Below are 12,967 nucleotides of genomic sequence, written 5' to 3'. Positions count from 1 at the left end.
ATATAATTACATATTAGACTTACGTTAGGTACGAGTACATACCTAACATTATATGTTGTTGTTGTGTATACCCGAGAAAAATATATGTAAAGTACCTATTTACTAATATATTTTAATTTGATTTTCTTATAGAACAAATAAAATTCGGCATAAGCAGACTAATGGCAGATAAGACCGACGATGAGGAAGAAGACGCGATCCCACACCACAATAACAATATGTATCCGAAATCATTACGAGATATGCAAGCTGATAGACCAACACCATCTCCTACAAGGAGTAGAAGTAGAGCAGGAAGCGAAGGTCCTGCTCATTCTCATTCTCCCTGCCGCTCCAGATCCTCGTCTCCTGAACTTGAAGTAGATTCACCGCCTCCCCCGATGAGACTAAATGACACACCATCACCGCCGCCGCCTACAGATATCCTCAAAAACACTCCATTAAAAAGATCAGAGACTTTTTCAGTTAGTGCACTCCTTAAACCAGACATTCCAAGATCTCAAAGATCGCCGCCTGCATCAGATGGACCTTCTTTCAGCGAAACAATATCAGTAACGCGATCATTCTTATATCCAAATAGTAATCCTTTCGTTGACTTTCTTAGAGATTCAACACTTCAAAAAACAGGACAAGAATACTCACCTGGTACTAGTGGGCATCCCTTTTTCCCAAGACAGTTTGTGCCGACCGGATTTTTTCATCCTAATATGTACCCAAATTCTAACCCAATGATGGGAGCGAAAGAAAATGATGATAGAGGATTTTTTACGACTCCTGCGTCGTTATACTTGAGTGCAGTTCAGGCTGCTGCAGCTGCGGCGCTGCAAGCTGGAAGTAACAACCAAGGACCTCAAGGATATTGCCCATTACCAGCTGAAGAATTATTTCGCCTAAGACAACTTCACGCGCATCACCAGATGTTAATGAGGCCTGGAAGTCATTCTCATGGTCACGCGCACTCTCATCCTTTGGCTGATGTCTTCTCTTGTGTTAAATGCGAGAAGATGTTTTCAACTCCCCATGGTCTGGAAGTTCATGCGCGAAGATCGCATAATGGGAAGAGACCGTTCGCGTGTGAGCTTTGCAATAAGACATTCGGACATGAAATCAGCCTTAGTCAACACAGGTGGGAATTTTTCTTTAAATACGAATACTTAAATATAAATATGACGATTAGTTCACCAATTTATTTTATTTATCGATGGTTATTGGAGATATGTACATATTTTTATTATTAGTTTTTACTGAAGTTTACTGAAACATCCATATTATTTACCTATTATACCTTAATACCGTAGAAATATTGTTCGCTGAAAAACGCTATTTATAAAGATATAACAATCTCATTCAAATACATTAAAATATAATATTTATTTCATATTTGATTATCAATCAATTCGAATTCAATTTTCTCAAAACAAATAAAACGTAACGATATATACATATTTATCCATTTATATATTATATTAGAATATTTATTTCCGTACCTAATGTTTTCTTTATATTATTTGATGTATAATATGCTTTATCTATGTTGTTTAGTAATTAAACCTTTTTAAATATCTTATAAAAATATAGTTAATGCGAGTCATCTAAGTACATTGTATTACATAAAATAGGTTTATTTGTTCCGTCAAATAGTAGATTGATATTGAGTATAATAAATGAGCTGATTATCCATTTTAATAAGCTCTAAGGATCATATCATAATCCAATCATATTAAAATCTTTGTTAATCAAATGATTATTATCTTTTTCGTATCGTATGTATATCGTATGATTTTATTTTGTCCAACCATCAGTTTTTAATTTAAGCTTATTATAATCGTATTGTTTACATAGTTAGATTTTGACAACAATTATTTATAGACTGCTAAATATATGAGCATATAATAACATTAATGTAATAATAGATTATTAAATAAATATAGAAACTTTATCAGTGTGTTTTTCAACGGATACTCGTGGGTGCAAATTTTATATCAAGTCTTCTACGTCACCGCGGTCATTTCTGTAACTTAAACCCGATCTTCGCATTTGGATATTGCGTACCATTTTATTAAATTAAAAATCCCTAAACTTTTGCGGAAGCAGATGAATGTAGAATTGTGAGGAGGAGAAAAAAAGGAAATCTTTAAACTCCTCTCAATAGTAGCATAGATCTATATGTATCTGCTATGACAAGTCAACATTCAAAGAGCACGTGAATAGTACCAGCGTGCAAAAATCACGTGACGAAACAGTGTCAGCGCTGTGACGTATGAGATTTGATATATAAGTCGCACTGTACTATATAACTTTTCGACTTGACAATTCCGTTTTTGATGACCAGTTGCGAGTAATTAATTATCTACAAATGTACCCCCTAATTTTTTTGGTATTAGAAGGTTTACACGGTATTAATATTACAAAATTGATTCACCCAGTTTATTTATAATTTCAACAAAAACCTAATATCTTGTCAATTCTCAGAATTTTAATACACACAGTTTATATTTTTAACAGTGGGTATGGGAACAAATTTTAAAACTGAAAGTAATACATTTTATCGATAATTTTTAGTTTAAACAATCAACACGTAATTAAAATTAACAAACAATAAACACATTGATAGCACATTTTATATAGTTTTTTTGAAATTTATAAGTATTTAATTTAAAAAATATTTTAGTATTTTTAGATGCGTACTAAAAAGTTATCAGTACATTGTTTTAATATCAGTTTTCAAATTAGCATAAAAAACAGTAGGTCATATGGTCCGTGATGTATCTATAGTCTAAGTCCTTGACTGTATTTGAAATAAATTTCTTTGATCGATTTCATTCATATTGGCCATTACGCAGGGCGGTACACAGCGTGGAGAAGGTGTTCGAATGCAAGCAGTGTGGGAAGACCTTCAAGAGGTCCAGCACTCTCTCGACACACCTCCTCATCCACTCCGACACGCGTCCTTACCCCTGCCAGTACTGCGGGAAGCGGTTCCACCAGAAATCCGACATGAAGAAACATACGTATATTCACACCGGTAAGTTAATATTATGAATCTATGATACATTATTATTTGATCATTATCTATTACTGACACTGAGCTAATTCTTATGTTAAAGACCAATGACATTATTAATGGACAACGCACCCAATACAGTAGCTAGCAAGTAAATTCGCGCATTCGCATGTATAGGTAGACGTCACGCAATTCAATTATGCGATATCACGCATCGGGAATTTATAGCAATATGACTTTTATTGTAATGGCGTTAGAGCAGTGTTTCTAATGTCAATGTTCATTAGAGCGAACCCGTTCGAACCGAATCATTTGGCAGACCCAACAAAAAGCATCAGGAATTTATAGCAATATCACCTTTATTGTAATGGCGTTAGAACAGATTATGCCATTCGGCAGACCCGACAATAAAGTGAGTGTCATTTTCTTTTCCAAATGATTCGTCCATATTAATGTCATTGTTAAAGACAGATAAAATAATATAGTGAAAGTACGAGAGTAATATAATATATTTCGTATGAAAACTGATAACTTCGTAGGCAGTGACAGGGTGATCCATGTGATCATACGCACGACGCAGGCTATTCGGAATTTATCTGTTTCTACGCAATTAATCCATGGATAGATTCACCTGTACCCTCCCTGATCTGGTTAATTTTAATGCTGATTCAGAAGTGCATTTATATATTAAATATTTTCCGTTCGCCTCATCGACACATTTTTTCGAGATACAATAATATAGTCAAAACGATTTTTAAGAATAAGCTAAGATGCTAAAATATTTAAAATATTTAGCTGTTTTAATTTTTAAATTAATACGTTATTAACTCATAAGTAATAAATGATATGTTACTTGAAATTGAAACGGTACATCATAAATAAGTGCATAGATACTTTTGGCTTAGAACGTCATGAGATCTCGTGGTGCACTGCGTAAGGCGCTGGCCTTTCATCCGGGAGCTCCGGGTTTGATTCCTGGCGAGGACATAATGTATTTATGTAATTTTCTCAAAACCTGGGAGTTTGTGATGATCCAGCGCCTACATTATCCAGTTGCTTTGGAGGAGCATTTATAAATCTCCCGTGGCGCAGTCCAGCCGTCCAGGCCTTCTCTTGCCATCGGGGGTTGCGTACACAGCCCACCTCGTCAGTATATCCTCCGGTATTAAATGCACGTAGCCAATCTAGCGTAGTCTCTACATTGCCATATGCCACATAAAGTGTGTAGATACAGCTCCTCATTATACGTTGACCTCCAAATGCCATTTTCTTAAACAGCCCTAAAGATCCTTCTCAAAGATATCAATATATCTGTCACCCTGTTTGCTGAGTACCCAACATTCTAAACCATATAGTAATACCGGGCACAGAAGAGTTTTATATAAAGATATTTTGGTTTTCCTTTGGAGTGGTTTGTTTTTTAAAAGCTTTTGGAGACCAAAATAACAGCTGTTGGCAAGGGTGATCCGGCGTTTTATTTCATCGCTCATGTTATTAGTTTCACTGCTAAATACCATCGCATATACCTACAGCTACCTCTTAGCTCAGATAGTTCTCGGCGTCCAGTAAAATAGTCACCACTTAAGTATAATAAAGAATGTTTTGTTTTCACCACTTAGTTCTCACAAAATAAAAACATATTTCATCTTTAACTCGTTACCTCAATATGTCCCAATGCCCAGTTTACGTAGTCCTAAACTAGCACCACGGCTATTAATTAATCGAATAAATTAAGAGTTAGTCTGCCGGTGGTCCACTTGTGGGTGTAAAATGGAATAGAATAAACACGCGCATCCAAAGGTAGGCAGGACTCTGTGTCACCAAACCGCATTAACTTTGTTCCCAGGATTAGATAGGAGTACGCGCTAATGTTGGCTAGAGCAAATTAATGCCCTGGGGGCCTCGTTCAGCCTCACCGTTTAATTGTACACAAATATGATACCTGCCTGGCCGAGCCGACCGCGAAACAGACCGGAGAATTATAATGCCACCGTATTTCCGTGAATATTAATGTCCGGATGAGGTGAGATGGGGTGGAATAGGGTGGGAGGTAAGGGTAGCGCACGGCGGAAACTGTAGCGTAAAAGTTCCGGCACGCTTTAAAAGGTAGCGGATATAAACTATTTGTTAAGCTTTCATCGGAGTATTTTCACTAAAGCTCTTGAGAAGGGTGTGTTAGTTTTTCATAGATATAAGAATCTAAGTAATTGGGTGTAATTCAAATCATCAACTTCCGTTGTATCAATAATAATTAAATTATTTCAGTACCTACTCATTATACCTACCAATAATTTTAATGATCTTTTCACAGCAATATGCGTATTTTTTTTATTGATTTTGAAGTTGGAATTATATTATCACTAAAGATCGCCCATGACTTCGTCTGCGTGAAATAGACTTAGACATATAAATAGCGTTTGAGAAACCAAGAATTGAAATAAAAGTATAAATTGGTACCAAATACATAATCTTTGTACTGTCTAAGTTTTCAGTAGACAAGCATAATATTATTATATAACATAACACACTTTTATTGTGAATATTGAATTGTGTTTTCTTTTAAATAATATAGTATTTATTTCCACCAATAATTAACCACATTAAACTGATAAAGTTTTATAGTTTACCTGTTTACAATGGCCAACGCTCAAAATATTTCGTTTATATTCTGCAGCCAAAACCTCATAATACAAAATTTAAATTTAAATAAAGAATAATATATATAGATACTAATTATTCTTTATTTGAAAATGGGTAATACAGTGCAGAGAATGTATAAATGTAAGCATTTTTTTTCATAAGTACAATCACTTTAATTGCACCAACAAACAATTTTTGGTGTACAGTCATTGTATTAGGTAATTACTATGATAAGGCAAACAATGTAAATGTAACATTTACAACCATGTACCTAGATATATAGTTCACAATGGTGTACTTTATTTATTTCTTTTGATTAAGAGTTTGAGTAAGAATTATATTATTAATTTAAATGAAAAATTTAATACTTATATTCTCAAAATAACGCATATTGAGAATGCTAAGTACCTATAATCAGTGCTCAAAATGGACCGGAGCGCGCCGAAGCGCCGGTCCGGTTCGTGAAATCTGTAAAGTTATCGCTCAGTCTCGTGGACAAAATAATTTGACCGTCTGAGCTAGATATTGCCATATTACAAAAAATCTATCACACTTATGTTTATAAAATACACATAAAATTTGATAAACATGTTAATATCCACAGAAAATTTTCGAGCGTTCCGGTTCGTAAACTTTTCCATTTCGAGCGCTGCCTATAATATATTATGTTTCATTGTAATTGATATTATATCTTGTGCTATAATGCAAGTTCGTATAAATTTACTAAGTAGAATGGATTATATTATTTCATTCCACGTTTATCACTAATACCAAATCATAAAATCATTATCTCTTTTTTATTAGGTACCTACGACAGCTTAGATTAAAATAAGTAAGATCATTCTTATTACATATATTAATAATCTCCTGTTAATAAAATAGTTATCTTGTACCTAAACCCCTTCCGACGTCTTTGATATAATAAGCGACCACATATTGTAGGCTAACCCACGCATAATCTCTCATGTCATCGCATCTACCTTATCGTTAAACGTCTTGTGTTTGAACCACTATCCAATGGTGGTTGGGCTACCGGAGGCTTAATCTCTCTCACAATGCCTGCCGTCTTAGGCACCAACCCTCAAACAAAGCTGGTAATTAGTAAATAATTCATCACGGGACTAAGGAAAAGGGTGTATCACTGCCAGGGATGGATTGGCTCCGCGTGTCACCCTAGGGGTTAATATCGCTTAAACAATATAAAAAGTATATTGAAATTAAAAATTTATTAGTAGATTAATTAAAACTGTGTTACATTTGGTTAAGTAATAGGGTTTTGTCTTCTTCTATGTATTTAAAATAAATAATCTTTGCTGTTTAAAAATAGTATAGGTAATAATTATATAACTAATAAAAATATTACAATGGTTTTATTGTTGAGATGAAACATGAATGAAACACAAAAAATTCAGAGTTTCGAGACAGTATTTTTTATAACAAATATTTTACGACTTAAATGTAATTATTTTAAAAATATATCTGTAGATATATATTAAGAATTATTCTAGATTATGTTTCCAATCTTTAAAGGTATTTTATATCAAAATATCACAAAGCAGCGTCGAAATATTAAAAAAATAAAGTGATTATTATTTTTTTACACATAGTATCATCTGTATAAAATATACACTTTGAAATTATATCGATAATATATAAATAAATTATTGCAAAATTATAATTGATATTAAGTCGCAATGCTCCTACTTTCGGTAGTGACGTCTATCTGCATTTTTTTCACGCATTTGATTGTAATTAAAATGTTAAAATTTCAACATTAAATTGAAGAGTCTTTGCTTGCACTCAAAAAAATTATTCCATTTATTTTGTCTAACCACGAAAATTAAATAAAAAAACAGCGATAACTTTAATACTTTGGACGCTGAAGACGCACCTGGCGCGTAATGAACAGGCGGCCGATCGATGCAATTAACGTGCCTTTTAAAGGTGGTAATTAAAAAAGTATTATCTAGTCAGCAGCGAATGAGATTTAGTACACTATAGATTTAAGAAACGATATTATATGGTACATTTAACGAGCATACGTTTTGTTGTCCGATGGTTTTCGAAACATTTTGCAAATAGAACATGGCATTAATGATTATAAAACAAAACATTATTTTATTACTTTCAGAAGTATCTTATTATCACGTTAATTCACTGTAACTTGAAGATTGAATATTAAAAAATGAGATTAATAATGATCAAAATTAAGAAGAGCCTATACAAAATATTTAAATCATAATTCTTTAACAGTTAAGTTTAACTAATTCGCCTCTATTCATAGCCACCTTTTCATCCCCGTTCCCCCTGCTTCGCACCAGTCATGACGCTGTGTAATTAATAATGGCGCGAAAATAGACCGAGAAGGGGTTTGATATATATTCTAGAATCCGCTTCTTACTTCCAGCGTATCTTTGCTACTCTGATCCTATCCAACCTTTATAAGCGAACACTGCGCCGGTTCGCATGCAATTTATTGTCAGATAAGACTCTTGTATTTATTTGTATATATTATCTTCTATAATATCTAACTACTTTAATAACTTTCAAATATACTATTATAAAAATCATAGAACATATCTTAAATTGGGTGGATTTTTTGTTTGCAGATAGATATTTTCTAATACCCACCTTTATAAATTTCGTAAATGGATACCATCTTTGTTATTTAAATCAAGATTACAATTGCATTACTGAATTTGATTTATATGTAACATCATAATTGTTCTAATTAATATGTATTGCAATTAATACTAAATATATAGTAGGTAGTTACGTTCATTCAAATTTAATTTATTATTTTCATTTAAGTATATATACTTTACGACAAAAATTAATAAAGGTTATATGTCGTACTCAAACTTTAACTAATTTCACTAATGTCACTAATTTATTACTAATTATTGTTTAATACTCGATGTATGATTTATTTTTTGTTACTTAACGTGAATAAAATTTAATACGTCCAATTATACGTATTCTAATAGAGAAATACATTTATATTATTTGTTGCGTTCATATTTTTAACAAAAATATATTATGATATATCATGTATTTATTAAAACTGTTTAAAACATTCTTTTCTAAGCTCAAATTCCAAGTAAATCGGGTCTAACGTTATAAATATCACTTACCTGAAAGCAGAGCTTTTACTCCGTAGGCTCGTGACAGGCGCAAGTGCCTTAGTTAAGAAAGGGCAAACTCTCAGACGGCTGGCGGAAGTACCTACAGCCAGTAAGAAGTAGAGAGTGGTGCGTTATTTGATATAGAAGGGGTGGGAAGAGAGGAGAGAGGAAAGGTTGGGTGGATTCCACCGCCGCGAAAGCTCGGATCGCCTCGCTACAATGGCGGACCGATTTGCCGCCCTGAAAGGGTTGCTTTTGATACCTATTTAACTAAAGCTCGGCTTATAAGTATGGTTCATGCAACTAATATATTATGTGCTTATACATAAAATATTGATAATGTATTTATAGGTATTACCTATGTTATTCAATGTAATTATTCCTCTTTCATACTTATCTATACGTATTTTGTTTTGAAATATTACGTTGTTATTATAATATTCCATTCTATTTATGTTTTCAAGAACTAAATTTATGTGTCAATTCTAGATAATAATTTGTCGAGACCTCGACACTGATAGAAAAGCTTAGGTAAAACTTTTTTGTGATGAAGAAAGACAGTAGCGGTTTTGGGTAGGACGCTTACAGATTTGGAGGTCCCCTTATAAAAAAATGGGATGTTGCATAAATATATGAATGTCAAAATTAAAAAAAATGATTTTTCCACACTCAGGTTTTAAAAATTATGCATTTTTCAAGCTATTCTGTTTCTGACGAAATCACTGCCCCAACCACCACTGGACGATAACACCATTACATTTCAAATGATTGTCAATATTAATTCAACTTATTCCGTGATCACATCATTAAATCAATGCGTTTTGTACTATATTACGTTCATTTTTATTATACATTAATAATTATTGTTGAATATCTACATTCAAATAGGTATTGTGAACTAACACTATAATACTACTAAGTGAACTAAATTTGAATCTCAAAGAATAAAGTAATATATTTTAATAAGTTATACGCCAGCCTTAGTTTTGTTTCAAGCATACAAAGGCGTTATATACCTACGTACAGCGCGGAGACGTCTATACAAATTTAAATGCGGGCAGGTTAGATGTAAATAATTCAGTCCGGGTGGAGCGTACATAAATACTTGGCGAATGGCATTTTAATCAGTGTCTTAACTTTCGGTTCAGTGATTAATGGATCTGATGAAGGTGGTAGATGAAACCGGTGGAGGGGTGCAGGGGGAACAAAAGACCGTGAAAGGGGTAGCGTGGAGGGGCGTGTTTGTAGATATAACTCTAGATGCATATAACGTCATGTTACATTAAATCGAAATAACATCAATATGACATGCTTAGACCAAAATATGACGGACGCTAAACTCTTAATTAGTGATCACCTCTCGTTCCGTCATGATCATTATGGCCATTTTTTTAAAATAAAATATTTTTAATTTTCAAGAATGGTAAAAGTACGTAAACGTCACAATATAAATTAAAATAAGAATAATAAATTATAAACTTTAATCGTCACTTTAGCAGTGGATTACTGAATCAGTTAACCCATGGTCGATACCTATTTAGGTTAGGTTAGGTTAGGTTTTACCCAGTTATACCTAGGTAGTATGTAGATACTTACCGCTGCAGGTAAATTGTGGATTTAGTTACTTTAATTTCAATATTTTAAAAGGAAGTATTAATTACTATTTTTTATAATATTGTTTTTTAAGATTTCCTTATAGGCTTATGAATAAAAATAGTTCCGATGCGGGTTCACAAGATTCGAAAGGATTCTGGTTTAAAAACAATTCAGAAGCCCTCAAGGTTAGTGGGTTTGGCTCTGGTTGCATTCCAAGCTCCGGATTAAACAAATGACTAAATAATCGTAAAAAAAAAATATACTTCCAAACTGTAGAGGTCCATGTGATGGTTATTGTGTAATTTAAATACATATTGCCTCAAATACACTATCTCCCATCGGCGAAGACTGCATATTAGGCGATTATTTAAAGCCTACCTACTTAAGAAAAATATTTTTTAATTGCATATTGATATATTTACAATATAATCACTTGATTATTTTGTTCTATAAAACAATTTAATTTGCCAACGACAGATATCGTATATTATGCAGAAATGTATTATACAGATTACAAAATAATCTGAAAAGGTTTTAGAAAATATACCTACCACAGCGCACCATCTGTTTTGTAGTAAATAAATATCGGATTATTTTTCAAGGAATGCTGATATTTTTTCGTATGAACTTTACGTCACGTAACCTCTGTCGGTCTATCGAATTGTTTGAAATATGATAGGCTCCTATCTCAGAGCCTTAAACCTTCACGCATAATATTGTTGTCATGACTGCACTTTTCACATTTTAAAATAAAAAGAAATTTTATCAATTTTTGATGATTGTTGACAATGACAATGACAATGATTTTTGATGCGTATAAATGTTTTGAAAAATACGTAATTTAAACTCATCATTCGATTTTATGACGTCAGTGAGTTTTTGAAGTTTCATTGAATTAGTGTGTCATTGTCAATTTTAGTCTGTATCTATTCATTAGTAGTAATATCGTATTATCTTATTATTTATCGTAAGTATACCTGACAAGTGTGCTCTTTTTCTCAGATCTCTACAGCTTACCTCTTTCCTAAAGTCACCCTTCGCCACTGCTATCTCGTAATCCCAGAGTTTATAATTCCATCAATAAGTTGGTAAACAATCAAATTTTCTCGAACGCAATTTTTGCTATGTCCGTTATGTTTTTTAGTTAAAACTTCTACCGTTTTAACTGAAAAAAATAATTGGTAATTGAAGGCAAACTTTGCAGACATACGAATATACTCATTTGAATAAAAAATATTTTTGTGGTCGGTACAGGAATTATTTTTTCTAATTACTTAGCTGATACAAAAAAATGCTCTCGATTATGTATAAGAACTTGCGCAGGGATCGCCAAACTACTTAACAGGGTTAAAAAAATAAGTGCCCATGCAATAATCTACTTAGAAATTACTCAATACGTTATAACCTACTGCTTCAAAAAATGTTTAATATTGAAGTAAGTATATAGTCATTATATTTAGGTAAATACACATGCAATAAAAATGCTTCAATAATATTATTTGATATTCTGAAATATTAATAAAACCGTTTAAAATCCTCAAAATTTAGCTCGAAACTCATCATGCAAAATAAGTAGATATAACTATTTATTATCCTTAAACATCGGATTGTGTTAAATAGTATAGTAGTAATTCATTTATATGTATAATTATTTGTTATTATTTATAAATAAAATATTATAAACGTTCTTGTATATCCACCCAAGTTCACCCAAATGTTTAAAATCCAACAAAATAAATAGTTGAAAGTAATTTATATTTTCGACATAATTAATAAACACTACATTTTTAGAAACGTCAAATACCTAAATAATATATTGATAAGTACTTTTTGAACTAATGTAACGTTAATAATGTTAAACTGTAATAACTTGGAGAACCCATAGAAACAGATATTAAAAAATCTTGGGTCTAGTGCTCACTTTCCAAGCGACTACTCTAATCACAGAGCTTTTAATGCAAGCACCTCATTTGACTATTTTTTTCCAATACCTACATACGATCTCATTTCATATACCCTCAATAGGTGGCTACCATATTTTTTATTGAAATCATAATAATATTATATCTAATTCATCCATGGCATCAGAATTGCTCCATTTTTTTTAAGTTGTGACGTCCTTGTACTTAATAGTGATTTAAGACAGATTAAGAAGATAAATTTTAAAACTATATCTAAGTATATGTATATTATTTTTATCAGATGTGTGTAGTTTATTGTGTATTAAGAAAATTAAAATTATTATTTTAAAACGTATAAAGGTTTAGGCATACAATGGCGAACATTAACACTGTTGGTATTGGCGACGACCACTGGCGTACGAATCATACTGCCGATGTTGGGGGGGATGCGGCTAATTTAATACCGTGTTTAATTTTTTTCTCCTTGCGAGCACCACGTCTGGTTCGTGTCTCTCAGCCAATTAGCGTCCACCGCGACGCTCTTACCTCCAACTCATAATCATTATGAGTGTCTGTTTGCTTTTTCATTTTTTCTGATTTTTCCCGCTATTTTTATAAAAACAACGGTTTCATTTGCTAACGTTTGACAGCCAGTAGGAAAATTGCATTGCGTTAAGTGATGTTAAAATTTAAAATAATAA

General features: G+C 32.5%; 1 protein-coding gene across 1 annotated transcript in view; it reads left to right on the top strand.

The window, feature by feature from the left end:
- The first annotated feature begins 820 nt into the window (after positions 1–820).
- Positions 821–12,967, top strand: part of sens-2 (zinc finger transcription factor senseless-2) — a 78,646-nt gene continuing 66,499 nt past the window's right edge. Inside the window, exons 1-2 of the mRNA XM_085955737.1 lie at positions 821–1,126; positions 2,844–3,025. Of these exons, the coding sequence (XP_085811863.1) occupies positions 918–1,126; positions 2,844–3,025 (391 nt within the window). The 5' untranslated portion in view covers positions 821–917. The remainder of the gene's footprint in view (positions 1,127–2,843; positions 3,026–12,967) is intronic.

Source organism: Rhyacophila brunnea, unplaced genomic scaffold (assembly GCF_057557595.1).
Source record: "Rhyacophila brunnea isolate RB1 unplaced genomic scaffold, BYU_Rbru_1.0 scaffold_5, whole genome shotgun sequence".
In the NCBI taxonomy this organism is placed as follows: domain Eukaryota; kingdom Metazoa; phylum Arthropoda; class Insecta; order Trichoptera; family Rhyacophilidae; genus Rhyacophila; species Rhyacophila brunnea.
The sequence above is the reverse complement of the archived record's forward strand: the minus strand, read 5'-3'. Positions and strand labels throughout refer to the sequence as shown.